Genomic DNA, 18,668 nt, shown 5'->3' on the forward strand with positions numbered 1-18,668 from the left:
TTCCTGACATGACTGTAAGACAACAGATTAGCTTGTAGATTGCATCAAACGGTTGTTTGGAGACCTGATAATCCCAGAATGTGACAGTCTGTTTCAGTTCTCGAAAACTGAGCAGGGGAGAGTTTGTGCCTGCTTTACCGCACTCTTCACTGTGTTTGGTTACAAAATAAACTCAGACCCTCATTCAACTTTATTTGCCACAGATGTTGTTTTCTTAAAACGTATTATTTGTCTTTGGGAAAGTTTAAGTTCTTAGCCTTGAGTCGGCTTCCATCTTGAAGGATGACTAAACATGTCTCTGTGTCTAACCATAAATTTACCTCAGAGAAACAAAATCTCATAGATTTTATGTATATGCTTTAAAAACTTTATAATTGCCACACAAAGTCACTTTTTATTACTTTTATTATTTTAGATATACCTGTTCAGTCGCTTGTTAACAAAAATAGTATTCAGCTCATCACAAAACAAAATGCAACTAGAGGTATTGAAGACAACTTGTTGAAGTTTAAAAACTATTCATCTCTTTTACACCGACAGTGTGGCCATCTTCTGGTGTATGTGGTTATTCACCATATCACCGAGCTTTAATAAATTGGCTGAGTGGGTTTTAGAATGTAAACCCCTTTCTTATCCATTTAATCTGATATGACCTTTCATGGTTTCCCGTCCTTTATCCAGCAGGTGGCAGTGTTATTCCATCACCAGCTAAAGACATTTTTAAGGGTGAACAACTTGTTTATTTGGAAAACCTGCTTTTTAGCTAATTCTGTTTGAAATTCAATGCAGTTATTGTTGTATAATTTATATTCCCATTACTCTTAACACTGCTTTGATAAGTGTAGTGATATTGAGCTTGTTTATGAGGTTAGTCACCAATCTATTGGTATGAGATGAGTCATGTAGCCACATGTAAAGAGTTGCAGAGGATCAACTGCTTACCCCTGCTACATTTGCAACCATAAAGGCTGGCCTCCTTTATGATGAAAGATTTGCTGTTTCAAAGACTTACTCTAATTCCTAGTTATGGCTAAACTAAGTCAGAGCAAACTCAAATGTGGTATACATGGACTTAACTGGGCTTTGACGGTGAAAGTCTACCCACTTTAGCCACACAGTGAGGCAGCTTGTTGACTTTAACTGCTTTTTGATTTTTTTCTCACTGTAATGAGCCACCCAGCCAGGTAAGAGGTGAGATGTTCTAACATGGGTCTCTTCTGGTGTTTTATTTTAACCAGCCTCCCCATGCAGAATCAAGAAAACCAGTATGGGATGAATGAATGAATGAATGAATGAATGTGTTTGCTTGGAAAGGTGAGTCGCTAGAAGCACTTAATAATTCAGTGTTTGTAACAGACGGTGCATCAGAGAGTGAACACCAGCAGCTATGAATGATGGATACCGAAAAAAGCCCAAATACCCATTATTCAAGTGGCTATGTGATCTAAGGGCACTGTAGTGCCTCTTATCTGCCTTATTTCTTGTGCACTATCTCTTTGTAGATAGATGTTTGACCTTGCAGTTGTGTTCCCCTTCGACTTTACAATGTTGATTTCAGGAACTGGGTTTGACATTTGGCTCCAATTTGGCACCCATGAGTACCTAACTTCCCCATGCATTATGTAAGAGTGGGTAACTGAGGATGCCAATTTGACTTCAAGCCTTATTAAATGTACACCTGATAATGGCTGTCATATACAGGACAAAGAAACCTCCATAGTAGAGGAACCCTGGCTCACCTGTCAGGGAGGGACCTGACTATTGTTAGAAACACAGTGCTGTGAAAAAGTTTTCATTTATAAAGGGAAGAAAGATTTCCAATCTGACTCTGAGAAAAAAAAATTGTGTCCTTTGTTTAAGAATGAATTAACCATTTGTATAGCACATTTAGTGTACAGGACAATTCAAAGTGCTTTACAGCAAAATCAAAAGTTTAAAAGCAGAGATTAAAAAGCATAATTTAAACAAGATAAAACAAATGAAAAACAATCGTAAAGTCATTGACCACTTAAATTAGGGAAAGGAAATGTAGATGAAATACTTTCAATATTTATTTGCACAGCAAAAAATAACTGTTTTCAGCCTGGATTTAAACATTGTCAGAGTCTAGGCATGCCTCACTTCATCAGGAAGACTGTTCCAGAATTTATTAACATAATATTGAAGCGCAGCCTCGCTGTGTTTGACTCTGGCTACCTGAAGTTTGGAGATGTATTTTTCCGCTAGACCATAAAGACACTTATACACAAGCAAAGTTGTTCTAAAGTATATTCAGAAAGTCAGTGAAGAGACCTGAGGACTGGACTAATGTGGTTATATTTCCTGGTTCAAGTCAGAACTCTTGCAGCAGCATTCTGGATATTCTTGCAGCTGTTTTACAGTCAGGAAACACATCTTGGCATGATCTAAAGAAATGGATTAATGAAAAAGATTACTGAAATTTGTCAGTCTGGAAAAAAGTATAAAGCCATTTCTAAGGATTTGGAACTCTAGCAAGCCTTTTTGAGAATCTTTGTCCAAAAATGGGAAGACAATTTTCTCAGGAGTGGCTGAGCCACCAAAATTACCAGCAGCTCCTTCAAGAAGACTCAATAAACCTCTAAACAGCTGAAGCACTACAGGTCTTATTTGTTTCAGTGACTGTGTCCATGCAAATGGGCAAAAACAACATCAACTGAAACAAAGTTTCAGGGCAAAAACTATTGCTGACCAAAAGAGGACTCAAACCCCTATCTCCCAATTCCCAAAGTCACACTTTGATGATCCCAAAGACTTTTGGGGAAATATTTTGTGAGCTGGAGAGACAAAAAATTATCATTCCTTTAGAAATTTAAAAGTGAACAGCATTTTCATAGAAGAACATCATACCAGCCGATAACCATGGTGGTGGTAGTTTGATGGTCTGGGACTGCTTAGCTTCTTCAGGACCTGGAAGACTTGCTATTGTTGATGAAACAATGAATTCTGGTTTGTGGCAGAAAATCCTGTGGGTAAACGTCCAGCCATTACTTTGTGATGTTAAGTTAAGGGTTCTGGAAAATCAGCAAATCCATGTCTGAATCAAAGTTTCAAAAGACTTTTGACATGGCGTAGTCTAATTAGTGACTTGAATCTAACTGTGATATCTGAAACATTTTAGGGTTACAAAGAAGCAAGACATGAAGAAATATATAAGATGGGAAATACTTAATACTTACATAAGACTATGCGGATGAACCTTCTACTTTTCAATCTCAAGGCAATAATTACTTCAGATACTTCAGTAAGGGATGTACTGGAATGTGATATTTGTTTTATGTGCAATTACCTGTGAAATCGAGAAAAAACTAATTATTATTGTACTTTTTGTTTCATATGAATTCACATATATTCAGCCAAACTGATCATTCCTAGACGATTGCCCTTTCAACCTTTCTTCCTTTTTTTATTGCTGCAATTGACCTATGCTCTTCTACCTGCCATAAGAAAAAAAGAGAAGAGAACAACAAGCAATTACACACTCTGCAAAGTGCACCCCCCCCCACACACACACACATATGGAGAGTCATATCTCATTACCATTCTCCTGATAGTGCAGCCAGTGGGTGTTGCAATAGGAGGAGGTGGAGGGAAAGAGAGCAAGAGAACAAGCTTCAGAGAGAATGAGCGAGAGGGAGGACGAGGACAGGCAGGAAACCAGAACCGGCATTAAAGAGATAGAAGAAAAGAGGAGCAGCGTGTGGGAAGAGCAGCCCATCAGAAAAAGAGCTTTCAACATATAGAGGAGGGGAGCCAGTTTGTGTAGAGTGCGTCACAGCCTGTGGCTCTGTCTGTGTGATCCACGGTTCTCTGGAGGCCGTGGCAGCCATGGCGACAGAGCCAGGCACCCAGTCCAGGGTGATGTTTCAGGCGCCGGACAAGACAGAAGACTCGGCACACCGTAAGCTGGGTAAGCTGACAGTGAAGTACAACCGCAAGGACCTGCAGAGGAGGCTGGATATTGAGGAGTGGATCGACGGGCAGCTGCACCTGCTGTTTGACTGTGAGGTAGGAGGAGAGGACTGTCTCACTCTGGTGCTATCAGCTGCTCTGCATGCATGAAAAGAAGGTTCAGGGAAAGGGAGCCATAGAAAAGCTCATAGGCTCCTGCCTTGGGTTATCTATCATGTGTGGATCATGAAATGGGTGGGAGGAAAGAAGCTGCAGTTTCTGGTTCAGAAGCACTCATTTGTCATCAGCCTGACTGCAGCATCAGCTGTATCCATGCTCTCAGGTTCTTTTATTTTAGTGACAAAATGCCTGAGAGGAATCAGATTTAAGAACATATAGTTGTCTACATAAACTATGTGAAGGAGGCTATTTATTCAGACACCACATTGATCAAACATTTGACCTTGTTGCAAATTGTGAAGTTCTGCACTTTAGATTTCTGCAGTTCTGAGACAAACATTCGTATTTACCTTGTGATAAATTACTCTGATATGGTATTGATGGGGAAGGCAGCCATAGGTCTTTGAGTTAAGGCACACAAGGCCATTCCTAAAGAAACTGACTGTTTACAGAATTCTGGACATGGGGTGATGGATGAAAAGTTTAGTGGAAGGAAGAGTGTGGTAACAACAGGGACAAGCAGGAGAGCCTCTAGAGAATTGGAAGCGAAGCCTATTCAAGGTTTTGGGAGAGACTTAAAGGTGTGTGGGCTGCAGCCGGAGTCAGGGCCTGAAGAGGTACCAAACACAGACACATCCAGAACATGGGCCGCAACTGTTGCACACCTTTCTTTTTAGCTACCTCTGAACTCCACATTTCTTATCTAAGATCAAAGTAAATGTTGCTTTTAATTTGGAAAGTGAGGTTTCAGAGTTTGGAGAAAAAAGCGGAGAGGCACAGAACAAAATTTATATTCAGTAATTATTTGAGGAGCCATGTTATTCCCTTGCTGTTGGGCCACCTTGTTTTATATAAGTTGTGTTCATATTTGGTCAGCAAGCTTGCTTCACTCAAACCTCAGAACTTATGAGGTAATGTAAGGAGGAAGATGAGAAACAACGCAGATTATATGAAAGCTGATATTAAGTCCTACTAAACACATCAGTATTGCCACAGGATGATTGATTCACAGAGAAGCCCTGTTCAAGTATTGAGCACATGCATTGCATACTACATGAAGATCATTTTCAATAGGGAGACATTCCTGCATTTTAAACCTTTTATTCATTGGTCCAATGTACTGGGGAATATAAAAAAAACATCAGTCAACTTGTAGTTGATTTTCATAATGCTTCATAATGCAATCCCGTTCTGTGGGATACAATCCAATTATGTCAGAGGCTCCATATTGACTTGCTTGGCATACTGTGAGGGGAAACCATGGCAACAGATGTCTCTTCGCCCACATGAGGCTGCTTGGCACAGTTGGAATTAGAGGTGTCCGTTAAGGATTGTGAGCTTCTGGGAAATAGTGTCTCTCAGATGACAAGATCTCCTCCTTTTAACCCAGAGATGGTGGAAACAAATTGTTCTCCTTTTATTTCCAAACCAATCAAGCAAAGAGTTAGTTGCAGCCTCCTCCCATAAGCCAAGGAAATGTACTATTGCTGCAAAAGGAGATGGTGTCTTTCATATGGTTGCAAAATTATCAAAATGTTAGAAGCAGCTTTTAAACTTAGAGAAGGTATATAGCAGGAGTGTAAAGGATTAATGGAGATAAGATAATAAGTCATAGCAACAAAAATACAAGTGTCCACCTCGGCAAGTAGAAAATGCTTGTCTTCAGTATATTTTTCCTAAGAGCAATGCTTTGCTCAATGACAAATTAGCACTTAACTTTCCAATGTTCTGCATGAGTCACTTGTGCAGAACTGGTTGTGGCTTGTCCGTGTGCACCGGGTAGTGTAATGAATTTTGCATGGGCCTTGGGGGAAGGTTACTCTGTTGGTTCTCAGAGTCTTCCACGTGGAAGCATTTACCATCAGTCCCCTGTGTCATAGCCTAAATTATTTATCTGCATTTCTAATTCATACAAGGGCCTCTCGAGTCAGGAGTGGACCCTTAGTTTCACACTTCACACCTTCTGAAAAGTTGGAAAATGCATTTCAAAAAAGTTTGAACAGTACTTTTATGCTTAACATTAGAAATCAAATCTGTAGTTTAAAAAAATGCACTCTAATAAAATATAGTGCATTTAGGAAGCAATAAGACACCTGGAACATATTTTGTCACATAATTAACCACACAACTTAGTGTTTTTGTGGGGATTGTATGTGATGAAAGATGTGGAAAATTATAAAGTGGGAAGAAACTGATGCAAAACATTTTATGAAAAAGCATGTTATCTGTAGTTTGCAGTTTCATACAGCATCTGTAAACATCACTAGTCAGGTATTTTCACAAATTCTTGTTAGGATTCAGCTCTAGACTTTGAGTAAGCTTTCTAGCTAATGCACATGCTTTAGTCCAAACCATTCTGTTGTAGCTCTGGTTGTAAGTTTAAAGACATTTTCCTTCTTGAAGCTGAACTTCAGACCGAGTTTATATTCACTAACTGCCTCTAACATGTTTTCTTCCAGGATTTGCTGGTATTTAATTCTCTCCATCCTGCAATCAACTGCTAAGCTCTTCTATCTTTGCAAAAGAAAGACAGATTTCTGACATATACAACTAACAGTTGTCCTATGAAGAAACTATCTCACCTAAGCCGTTACCTCTGTAATCTCTGCTACTTCTCCAGATATACCCTTTGCCTCCTGACTGCGTCTCTGATAAAAAACTCTGATAAAATCTCTACTTGCCCGGCATGCGTGGGTGGATGGCCTTCATTTGTTAGTTGTGTTATATATTTTACTGGCTTTCAATGATGAATTGAACACTACTCTGAGAGGTTCAAAGATTGGGTGGACCCTATTTACTGTTTACGTGACTTCTGAAGGCAATTAGTTTTACTGATTTATATTTTTGGCTTATCGGGTGACAATTAAACACATTTACAAAGACTTTTGATCACTATTTCACATTTTCCTTCCTCTACTTGGTAAAATCCCAATGAAATACCTTGTCGTCTGCAGGCTGTGATTTAGAGACCAATGTGGAACAATCAAAAATAATTTAATTAAACAGCATTCCCTCCAGAAATCTGGGCTGCTATTGTTTTTAAGCAGAAAGATGTGGAATTGTATAACATTAAAACCTCTTTTAACTAATCTATCTTTCTTTCAGGGTAATTAATGAATGTTTAGACATCTTCACAGCTGGTCCTGCTAACAGGAAAAGGGAAAGATCTGATAACCGAAACACACACCAGCATTATCTCATAACAGACACATTTTCCAGGGCTCAGTTTCCTTTACAAAAGCATAAACACAGGGAAATGTGTAAGTAAGGGTTCAGTGATTGTTTCATGTTTATGTTGTGTTGGGATGCTTTTGTAGAAGGATGGCACAGTGGATTTTGTTACCTAAAATGACTAATTTGCAAATTCTTATTTCTGAATCCTGTCCTCCAAGACAAGTTTTAATATACACGAATGTCAACATAAGTGCCAGTGCTTATTCTAAGTTCAGTCTTTTAACTTCAGAAAATGCTGCAGAGACGTCTGCATCTGAAGGTCTTATTCATATTCAACATTCCATAGACTAAAGCAGTAACTCTCGACAAGATGGAAACTGACTGGATATGACATAAAATCTTGTAAGTTAGAGGAAGGTTAGTGATAACTTGTGAAAAGCATCGCTCTTTAATGTTTAGTGATGCTCTGCATGGATGGCTGTCTGAAGCAGTGAAACGTCAGGGTGGAGGTGATGAAAAGAAATAAAGTAATTTAATATTAGTTTTCACAGTCTTTTCTCTTTAGCTTTTAGATTTATTCTTACATTCATATTTTATTTATTTTGCATAAAAAAAGAATTTAAGTAAATGACAATGTAATTAATTTCAGCTTGCGGCCTTCGCAGCACAGCAAGATGAAGCATGGAGCAAAGGTTCGGCTGTAGATTTATCCTGCAGAGTTCAGCAAAATAACAGAGGGTTCAAACTTGCAACACATATCAATTAGAGGGGCCATGGGGATCCATCTATTTCACTACTCAGCACTTTCACATTGATTACCTTCCTTCCTCATGAGCTGTGCAAGCCCAGTCGTTTTCAGTCAAGAAAATCCCCCATCTGGAAAATATTCCCTCGAAAAACAAGGCCATACTTGTCAAATGTGAGTGCTTACTTCAGATATCATAACTCCATGAACTCTGCTGACTGCACTCCTCATTCTCTCTGGGAGTGGAGCATGGACATATTACAAGCTGGCTATAGGTATTGATCGCCTTGCTGTATTTGCCTTAGATGAGAAAAGAATTTGCTATGAACACTAAGTTGCCATTATAGTTCATAACTTAAAATGCTCTTAGTTATAGTTAAAATTTGACAAAACAAATTTTGAAATGGAGTTATAGTTGCTCATTCTGTATTGCAAAAATATCTCAAGCTCAGTCAGATTGTATGGAGAGTGTCTCTAAACATCAGTTTCCAAGTCTTGCCACAAATTCTTAATAGGAATCAGTTCTGGACTTTAACAGAGTCATTCTGGCATGGTGTGCTTTTATCAAGATGTTTAACTGCAGATCTGGGTGTGTGTGGTGTTATCCTGCCACAGCTGTTTTGTAACCTCTAAAATGTTTTCTTTAAAAAAAAAAAAATTCCCATTCTCCTTCATATCAATGGTGACCAGCTTCACTAACATGGGTAATGAAAAGCATTCTCAACACAATGTCACACAGGATTTAATTAATACCTGTCAGGATAGATAAGCGCATTACACTTTTCAGATTTGTACTCGGGGTGAGAGGGGAAAGTTTGTGATTCGTAACGTGAAAATATCGAAAAACCTTTGTCAGCTACTGCACAACAAACCAATTGAGAATTAATATAGTGCACAGCACGTGTGTGAATAATCCTTCAGTAATGGTTTAACTACATGGTAAAAGGCAACCCATCCATGAAATCTGCTCTTGGTACGTGTAAACATTGGCCAACTAGAGTCCCTTCTGCCTCAGTGCTCTTGAGCACTGCTCATTAATCATTTTGTGAGAAACAGGCCTTATTAGTTTTGCTTATACTGTTAGAATAGCTCTATTTTATCTGGGACACTCAGTAACAAAAGTGATACAAAGCTTAAATGGGCGTATGCTATTGGCTTATGAATGATTTAACTATGTGGTGTAGACATTTTAACCACTACCTGTAAAAGGATGACACAGTGCTTTTATAGTTCATTCATTCCTTCTCCAGTTCAAGGCTGTGGGTGGAGGATGGAGCTGACCTGTACCATCGCCCTGTTGGGTCAGTTCAGACCAATTAAGTGAGTTGGCTTAATTCAGGACTTTGTGGGGAAAACGTAGAAAAAAATCGGCACAATAAAGCTCCCACCAAAGTTTTGATATTCCATGCCTGTTTTGCAGTGTAAAACTAATGCTGTACTCAGAGATTCAAATATAGGTACTATTGTGGCAGAAAAATACTCTGAATAACTTTAATTTCCATCTTAGGAGGAAGAGATTCCAGAGTTAGAAATCGACATAGATGAACTCCTAGAACTGCCCGATGAAGGACAAAGAACTCGACTTGAGGTATGTTCTATAAATGTTTAAACACTTCTCTGTCCAGGTGTTAAAAGTTGATAAAAGAGTTTGTAAATTAAGTTAGGATAGGATTTGAGATTTTCCTTCAAACTGTTCAATAAAAACGCCTCTTGTTTCCCAGAGATGCCAAGTCTGCAAAAGCAAATCATCTGATTGATTTTTAGCAGGATCTCTAAGTGCCTATGTGGTCTGCATTACACAAATAAGTGTTTTGTGGGGTCATAAAATAAACAGAAGCAGCTCTAAGGCAGACCTTTTTTTCTTTTCTTAATTGTGTCTCGTCTTGGCAGCTTTGGCAACAGTAAAGTGGGTCTGGTTCCCTTGCTGTGCCACAGCAGATTTGCTGCACTAGAGCCAGTGAATGCACCTTTTCCCCTGTTGCATAATGGACTTTGTTGAATAAAGTGTAGTCCAAAAGCTGAGATGAATTTGAAGATATTCGCTCAAAGAGTAGATTTGTAAAAACTATTTCTGTTTATACAATATGAATGACATGGAATTAGAAAGAAAACCATCAAATCTTTTGTTTGATTTAGAAGCTATCGATTGTTTCAATCTAGTTTAAAGTCATGCTACCTCTTTATGCCATGCTTAACAAGATATCTAAATAAATGTGTACTTATGACACAAGCTGAAATCTTTTAACACATTAAATGCATGCTGGGAACCAGTGTCGCAACATTTGCAGTGAAAAAGCAATAAAGATATTTTAATCATGTTTAACAGTGCTGGTTAAACGTTCTCAGCTTTTTCCATTGTATAATTCTGTTTTGCTAATTTGACTCCTTTGAAGATGTAATTTTGTTTCAATATATTTTAAATGTAGCATAAAAGTAAAGGTGCCTATAGAATGAATTTAAAGGGTTTAGATAAAAAAAAAATGTCCTAAGCAAATCATCTTCTCCAATCTTAAATTCCTGTCTGTATAAAATTTTGTATTAGACTCCCCAGCCAAGATACGGCCTGGTTGGTTCAGCAGGTTTACCTGGATGTCCATTACACTCGTGGCTCCACTTTTGATGGTGGCCCTGCTTCATAGACAAAAAATGTTGCTTTCTTGGACTAATTTTTTATTTCTGTATTTCTTCTTCAGGAATTATTGCAGGAATGTGGAAAGCCAAAAGAGGTAAGGTGACAAAAAAGCTTAACTTCCACATCCAAAGACAGCCAATATTAATAATTTACTCATTAGGACATTCATCCTGTCTATTTAAAACATAGAGAATGAAAATCTGCTCTCTGAAACTTCCCCACAGGAGTTTATCAACGGGCTGCTCTACAGGATAAAAGGTCTACGTAAAATGTCAGGCCCCTTGAAGAAGTAATTGGAGGTCAAATTAAGAACCAAGACGACGTGGAGCCTCTTCTTCCCCACAGGTTAAGAGTTTGTATGCCTGGAAGTGCAAATATCACATCGGGGACTTTTCCTGACTTCTTCCCCCCTTCTTGAGTCAGAATGAATTTTTTCAGCTCAATTTATGGACTCTAAAATTTAAGCTCCCTTCAAAATATCAATAATGTAAAAGTGATAAACATGACACAACTATTACCCAGATGGACTCTTTTTTGTGTAAGAGTAAAAGAGTGTACATTTTCAGTTTCTTATTTATGTACATAAGCATTTTGTTTAGGTAACTGTTGTTGGAATAAAGTGGAAGCTTTTCAAAACAAGGCTGTTTGTGCAAATAATCAGATTTAGAACAAAGTGATGAACCAGTTTGTTTTATTCGACATTAATTATGCATCTGCAGGTTAGGTTTGAATAAATTAGAGTACTGTTGAAAAGTTTATTTGGGTTTGCAATTCAATTAAAAAAGAGAACACAAATGTTTCACAGTCATTACAGTGGCATATTTCAAGTTTTGTTTCTGTTAATTTTGATGATTAGGACCTAAAGCTAACGACAACAAAAAAATTGTTTCTGCATCAGAGACTGCCTTAAAAGGAATCACTCAGCAGTTCTGCCAAGTTGTCAAGAAGACGCAGGCTGATTTAAAAGCAGCTTTTAGCTTATTTCTAATGTTGTGTTTGATGTCTGTCACCTTCCTCTTGACAATACCCTAAAGATTTTCTATGTGGTTTGGGGTCAGCAGAGCTTGCAGTCGAGAACAATGATGCCTTGGTCGTGAAACCAAGTACTACTTACAAGTCCTGACTGTGGGTAGTTCACTGGACCTCAAGCAACCTTTTTACTCTGCCTCAGCACCTTTTTTACCACACAGTTTCCTTCCACTTAACTTTCTATCAATATGCTTAAATAAAGTACTCTGTAATCATCCGGAAAATAGCAATTTGCTGTAAGCCATAATCATCTAAATAGAATAGAAGTGAATGCTTGAAATGTATCACTCTGTGCATAATGGTTCTATATTATATGAGGTTCACTTTTTAATTTGAATTACCTTCTACAAAAAAAAAAACCTAATTCTTGGAATAGCAGTTGCATTACTTGGACAAAATTTACAGCACTAATAAAACCACTCTACTATCACAGCCGCTTTTCATTACACCCTGCAGCACTTTGTCTGGACACAACTGAAAGGATAACCGTCAGCGTTCTGTTTTCTGACATGAATTTTTCAACAGAGTGATGGAAACAATGGAGGCGTCAACATGTCAGGTCTAGGAGTAAACACACTGAAATCAGCCACAGGATGTTCCATTAAGCGTGCACCCATTATACCCATCCATTTCCTGTGTGTGGTGGTGGTGGGGTGGTGCCTGACGTGGCCAGAAAAGGCAAACATGGCCACCATTAATGGAGGGCGCAGCCAGAGGAGAGTGTGAAGGCTTCCTATGAGTTAACAGCACTCTGGTCCTCTCACTGTCATACCCAGGGTCTTTTTGTTGAGGGCTCCATTACTGTTACTTGTATGACTCTGACTCATTCATTCTTTCACTGACAAAGAATCCATACATGCCAGACGATTTTCTTAATAATGACACATTTTGTTTTAAAAAAAAAAGGAGCTTTGGTGTTAAAAATAATCAAAACAATTGCTTCATTTAGAATCAAATGACAAGAGAGTCAGCGCTAATGTCAGAACCACAGCCAAACATAGACAAGAACAACAGCACAAAGGGAACAAAGGCCTCAGTGATTCTTTCATACAGACTCGTCTGTGACTTTTCAGTATCTAGCTGACAATAGTCTGCAAATGAGCGCACATTGTCTTGGGTGAGCTCATGATCTGTCTGCTTGATGGAAGTGCTGCAAAAAGTTAAAAATACTCAAACAGTAATGAGTGCAAAGTATACTTAGGAGGAGGCTCTTTTGTCATGAAAAACTAAGACAGTTCAAACAAACCTGTGATGCTTCTTATTCACGTTGAGACTTCTAAAAGTTGTGTTTCATTTAGCATCTTCAACTAATACCTTTTTTTTTTAGCAAATTCTAAGATAAGTTTCAGATATTACATGTCTTGCTTGTCTAATTTTAGTCTAACTGCTGCTGGAAATCTTGCACAGTATTTTTAAATGTCTTTTAAGTTCCTTACTGCACTTTGCCTTGCAAGCTGAATCAACCCCTCCAGCTATTTTGGATTTTATCACACCACAACCCCAAATCTCAATGTCTTTTATAGGGATTTAATATAAATGACAAACACAAACACTCCACAGATTATTTTACAGAAATGAACTGGAAAGCATATGTATTCAGCTTCTTTTACACCGATACCCCTAAACAAACTTCAGTTCAACCAGCTGATGTCAAAAGTCTTCAAAAACTAAATGTATACCTCAAGTGGGAAAATCAATTATCAAGACTGTGAGCGTCCACATGATAAAAAGAAAAAAGGTGTTCTTCTCAGATGAGACCAAACGGAACTACTTGGTAAATATTTTAAACATTATCTATGTGAAAAATAAAACTCTTAATACACTTAACATTGTGGTGGCAGTACCATACTATATCGGGGTGGGAGGAGGAAGTGAAGTAGAAGGCAATCCGAGAAAAAAAACCTGTTAGACTCTGGGATGAGATGGAGGTTCACCCTCAAGTGGAATATTAAGACGATGAACACAAATAGTCGTATTACAGGTTGAAAACCATGTATCCATTTTTTTCTGTTACATAAATACAGTACATGCTACTTTGTGGTGGTGTATCACTGTAAATCCCAATAAAATACAATTAAGTTTGTGGTTGTGCCATGAAAAACTGTAAAGCCCCCAGAGGGCATTTATTAATCCTTAAGCTAGGTACTGTAAGTTTATGTGTTATGATGAGCTCTGGTTTATAGTAATGTTTTCAATTCCTATAAAGCTGTTACCATTACTGCAATACTCCCTGTGAGGCTAACGAGCAAGTCCTACAGCCATGAAAGGTCAGAGTTTAATAAGATGAACATCTTTAGTATCATGTCTTCCTCTTCTTCTTCGGAGCAGCATAGCTACTGGTGTGATGCTCCTTCCTGTCATATTTATCATGGCCTTCCCTGAGGAGATGATAGAGAGCGGATTGATAATTCATCACAGTAAATACTTTATATTCATGCTGCTTAAAAGTATGGTAGCAAGCTGCGCGGGATTTATGTGGGTCGTGGTTTGCATTCCAAATAATTTTTCTTGGGGCAGACTGAAGATTTTTCCAAGCACGACCCCATTTTGAGTCATTAACTGGAATCTGTAGTGTGTTTATGATGATTAATGCATGTTACCGAAAGCAGCGGCTGCAGTACAGGTCTCCGTCACAGGTGTAGCAACGCAGGGTGGCGTTTTGGTTACAGATGCAGCACCAGGGAAGTTCTTCGTCGTCGCTGTCTGATGGCTGATGTGCAGCAGCAGTAGGAGAAGGCCGGCTCGTCGGGGCAGGAGTCTTTAAACACATCAGTAGGAGAGTAGCTTCAATTTTAAGCACCCAAAGGAATGAAAACAATGAATTTGCTTGTGAGGTCTTTTTTTAGTACTGGTTTTTTAGAGGTTTTCTTTTTTTCTCTGTTCCTGGGTCCGCTGTGCTCTATAGGTATGTTGTAGCCACTGGCTTTATCAAGTGCAGCCTCTTCTGAAAGCTGGAGCCAAAGTCAAGAGGATGATTAAAACTTCAAAACATGTCTGTATTTGAAATCACAAATTATTAAAATGGCCAAATAGCAGCCTCTTGTGGCCATAAAGGCCATTCCAAATACTTCACAAAAGCTTTTAAGGGTATAGCAGCAAATTTATTATTAAGCATCCATCTATAGTATTAACATTAGATGACTAACCTGTTTCAGGACTCTCCTCACAGCTTCTTCCTCAGTCTCTTCTTCACTGTCAGGTTGTCTGAAATCCTCTGCTGTGACTAAACATGAAGCAAAAAAAGGTTGATTTGTCTGACATGAGCAAACAAACACTTCTGCAAAACAAGACTTTGCACAGTCTAGTTTTGCTGTTTGAAATGAAGCCATAAACCGATGGACGAAAGATAAGATTGTAATGCTCTTGGCTCCAAGCACCTTTATCTGGATCCTGCCCTTTTAACTGTGCCAGCCTCTTGGCCATGTGAAGGATCTCGTCCTGGGAATATTTCTCCCTCTTCAGTTCCTTCATGGCTTCTTCAAGCAGACGGTCTTTCTCTGCCTCCTGCTGTCTCACTGCTCCCTGGTTGTCCTCCAGATTCTCGTCTGAAGCAGCACTTTCACCTTTGTTGAGATCATTCATATCTACACCTTCAGAAGTGAAAAGTAAAACAATGTTTTGTTTTATTTAGAAAGCAATGAATGTAACTTCAGACTCTGCCAAATGCTGATATAGTCATTTTATTACTTATAGTGCCAGTCAAAAGTGTATCTACGCTTGTAGTAAGCATGTATTTGATGGTTTGTTAATGCTGCATTTTGAACAGTATTTTTTTTCCATAGTAAGTTTATGCAACATTAAACTCAGGTGAGTTTTAAAGAGAAAAATTTGTTGAAAATTTAGCTTTTTAAAAAACTATACATAAAGGCTAATGCAGTAAATATTTATGTACATGAACTTATATTTGAGGAAATGTTTTTACACAAGTTGCAGCTTCTGGCATAATCCTGGCTGGACATTTGATGACTGCTAGTGACAATAGTAATAAAGCTCATTTAGACTCTTAGCTATCCTGGCAATGACCTGATCTCAAAGCACAATTCATACATTTTTATTACAGGTGAGGCTGGGGCGATTCCAGAAGCTTAATGTTTGATTATCTTCTCCATGTCAAAACAAATTTTGATGCATGTTTGGGATCATTTTCCTCTTTGAAAACCTAACTGCCAGGTTTCTACCATTTAGTTGTTTAAGGTTCAAGGTTCATCTTCCTCATTATTCTGTTCTCCAATGATGTCCCCTTAATGATGAATGCATATCAACATTTGACTTGTACTATATATCTACAATTTATGAGACAAATATTAACTTACCATCTTCTGGACTTGACTGTTGATCATCAATGGCGACTTCTTCTGCCATCTGAGTAATCAAATCATTGGCTTTTTCAGTTTGAGTCCTGGTGTCAGGAGGCTGGTGTACCTATATGTGTGAACACATAAAACTTACAAAATATTTTCTTTTTTCACCGAGCCCTATACTTGAGTCTTCCACAGGATTAGCAAGGGGAACTCACTGGTCGAGGAGCTTGAGATGGAGGCGGCTGACCCCGCAGAGCTGCCAGACGATCCTCCATATCCTCTGAAGAAGGCACTGGCTGGCTGGGAGTTTTCAGAGCAGCAAGACGTGACTCAATCTCCTTTTCAGAAGGGATAGACTCTAAAGAGGATAAAAAGTTATTAAACACTTTTTAAAAAGAAGAAAACATATTAATGCTAGGCATGGACTGATATTGGATCTCAAAATAGATCAAAGTTTTAAAATGTACATGTTTTTTAACAGCTGGTTAAAAGAAGGCTCCCATACTTTTACCTCACTCACAAGAAAGACAAATTAGCTGTTTAATTATCATTCATGTTCATTTTGCATGAACGTGTACATTTTTTGAAAAGAGCTATTGTTGGGCTGCTATTCTATGGCTTGACTAACTGATCCCCAAGTATTAGTTTATTATGTTTGTTACCCCTTAAAGAGCAGAAAGGCAAAGAAGGCATAACAATAACTATAACAATGCATTTTACTTGAAATATTCATGTAAATTTACCAAGTTTTTTTTATACTGTTTGTTTATGTCTCAATTAAACATCAAAGTAATAGTAAATAATTGCTATGGGTAACATTATTATTGCTGTAATAAGTTTGGTTAACTTAATCAGCACTAGAAAGAAATTATTGTTTTTCAGTTTCAAATAAAGTTGATGTTCTCTGTTCCACTTGCATCAACTGAGCTTGGTAAAAGAGCTTTTTGTCCACTCAGAACCATATATTGGAACAAGTTGAGGAATGACTGGAAAATGACAGAGTTAATTTCATTAAGTGATTTTAAATCAAAACTAAGTCCTTGAGGCTAATTCCATCACAGACAAATGTTTTATAGTTTAGATTAATTGTAATGTCTATAAAATTTGAATGTGCTTCTATTATATTTTGTCTGTGTTTGGTACTTGCTGCTGCCTATCTTGACCAGTTTTCCATTGGGATCTTCCTGGTTAAATAGAAATAATACCATCCCATTTTTACATAATTTTTCATATCAGCCAATAGCTAACTACTCAAATCATCAGCTTTGATATAGATGATAAATGCTAAATGAATTCAATGCATTACTTGGTTTGGTGTCTTCTTTTAGCTTTTGAAGCCTCTCAGCAATAGCGTAGTCTTCTTTACTAAGCCCTTTGGTTGGTATTTGGACCGATTTGCCATTTCTGCTCCCTCCATGCGCACCAGACTGTGTGGACTGCGGTTTCTGTTTGGCCTCCAGTGCTGTAACCCGTCTGCAAAAAGCATGAATTTTAAATGTTAGGACATTCCTGTTGTTAACAAGATTCTTTTGTTTTTTTCAAACGTCTAGTCATACAAACTTTTTGTAGTTTTCTGGAGGGGACCATCTTCCAGCATTGTTCGAAGATTCCCCTCTAACAAGAAAGAAGGTGAAATATTAGCTTACGAAAAAATTGGTTTAGTTTGTTTTCTGTGTGTAGGGGAGGTGGTTTACCTTGTGAGATTACCATGACACTGCTTGCAGACCTTCTGCTGGGTGTTGCCACAGCGAGGCACCACAGCACTGAGACTCAAACAGCTGGAGCAGAAGGCACGTCCGCAGTTCTTACAGCCCAGCTGAAGGGAATGGTTAGCGGAAAATACACCTTGTATGTTACCTAAGCAGACTTTAATAAGCATGGGTGGAATCGTATTAGTTCTTCTGGGTCCCTGGATCTTTTTTTGAGTTTTTTTTATTATTTATTTTTATTCTATTTTATTTATTGATAAACTTAGAGTTAAATTTAAAACTCTAAAATGTCTCTCAAACATTAAAATTAAGATTTTTATGTCTTAAAGGTATTTTCAATTTGCCTTCCAAACGAAGCAGAGCAATATTTCAATTGTTTTTATTCAAAAAGTATTTTTATTACAACCATTGCAGCTTGCTTTGCATCAGATTTCTTTATTTATCTTTACTCCCCTGTCACTACGTTTCTAGTGTTGAAACATCTTCACAATTTCTGGCTTCAATATTTTCCATTAGTTGAACATCTTTTTTCATGCACTCTAAATTGATAAATTTAGAGTTTCCTATGTATGACAAAGGCTGTCGATAATAATAGCATACTTCTAAAAAAAATATTGAGAAACAGTATTTGTATCGCCATTTTTAAGCGAGAATTTATGTCTAAGGAACCCAGGTAGAGCAAGGTAATGAAGGTTCCCCAAAGGTTGAAAAGCTGTATCTTACCTCCTTCTTGAAGAGACTAAACTTTGATGCACAGCCATAACAGCGACTGTCCATTGCGTCTCCTCTTGAGTAATGCCTTCCCAAGCGATTGAGAAATACACCTATAGTTGGCAAAAATTTGGAAAATTAGCTATACGTTTTGGGATGGTTAACGTTGTCATTATCAAAACAGGAAGCATGCCGGAAACGGTAATATTACGTCACGCAGAGTTTCCTGTTTGGGATTCGTCCAATCAGCTTTCTCCGCGGACTGCGGCCGTTGTTCA

The 18,668-nt window shown here is 38.0% G+C and overlaps 2 protein-coding genes across 3 annotated transcripts; one reads left to right on the forward strand and one right to left on the reverse strand.

Moving 5' to 3' along the window:
- Nucleotides 1–1,837: 1,837 nt before the first annotated feature.
- On the reverse strand, nt 1,838–18,580 carry zfyve19 (zinc finger FYVE-type containing 19). 2 transcript variants are annotated; one of them, XR_002754475.1, is made up of 13 exons: nt 18,403–18,580; nt 17,665–17,786; nt 17,531–17,584; nt 17,277–17,443; nt 16,186–16,328; nt 15,983–16,091; nt 15,047–15,259; nt 14,816–14,892; nt 14,519–14,620; nt 14,270–14,427; nt 3,198–3,307; nt 2,869–2,984; nt 1,838–2,405 (listed from the first exon to the last, which is right to left on the reverse strand). XR_002754475.1 is itself a non-coding variant. In XM_014471446.2 (11 exons), exons 1-11 carry the CDS (start codon nt 18,454–18,456, stop codon nt 13,969–13,971), a joined length of 1,278 nt encoding a protein of 425 aa, XP_014326932.1. In that variant the 5' UTR covers nt 18,457–18,580; the 3' UTR covers nt 11,315–13,968. The 2 variants fall into 2 exon arrangements, 1 of the variants encoding a protein (XP_014326932.1); XM_014471446.2 differs by lacking the exons at nt 1,838–2,405; nt 2,869–2,984; nt 3,198–3,307 and adding an exon at nt 11,315–14,047.
- Nucleotides 3,627–11,279, forward strand: LOC102225027 (protein phosphatase 1 regulatory subunit 14B). Its single transcript, XM_005806141.3, has 4 exons — nt 3,627–4,026; nt 9,516–9,596; nt 10,702–10,734; nt 10,865–11,279. The coding sequence occupies exons 1-4, from the start codon at nt 3,847–3,849 to the stop codon at nt 10,931–10,933; spliced, it is 363 nt and encodes a 120-aa protein (XP_005806198.1). The 5' UTR covers nt 3,627–3,846; the 3' UTR covers nt 10,934–11,279.
- Nucleotides 18,581–18,668: the final 88 nt, after the last annotated feature.

The sequence above is a fragment of the Xiphophorus maculatus genome, chromosome 19, assembly GCF_002775205.1.
Source record: "Xiphophorus maculatus strain JP 163 A chromosome 19, X_maculatus-5.0-male, whole genome shotgun sequence".
NCBI lineage: Eukaryota > Metazoa > Chordata > Actinopteri > Cyprinodontiformes > Poeciliidae > Xiphophorus > Xiphophorus maculatus.

Bases quoted from the DNA above. Each gene is read 5' to 3' on its own strand.
- LOC102225027 (XM_005806141.3), top strand. From the start codon at position 3,847: ATGGCGACAGAGCCAGGCACCCAGTCCAGGGTGATGTTTCAGGCGCCG. The intron at 4,027-9,515 runs GTAGGAGGAGAG...TTTCCATCTTAG, and splicing joins ACCTGCTGTTTGACTGTGAG to GAGGAAGAGATTCCAGAGTT. The intron at 9,597-10,701 runs GTATGTTCTATA...TTTCTTCTTCAG, and splicing joins GACAAAGAACTCGACTTGAG to GAATTATTGCAGGAATGTGG.
- zfyve19 (XM_014471446.2), bottom strand. From the start codon at position 18,456: ATGGACAGTCGCTGTTATGGCTGTGCATCAAAGTTTAGTCTCTTCAAG. The intron at 16,092-16,185 runs GTGAGTTCCCCT...TCACACATATAG, and splicing joins CATCTCAAGCTCCTCGACCA to GTACACCAGCCTCCTGACAC. The intron at 15,260-15,982 runs GTAAGTTAATAT...TCACTTCTGAAG, and splicing joins ACAGTCAAGTCCAGAAGATG to GTGTAGATATGAATGATCTC.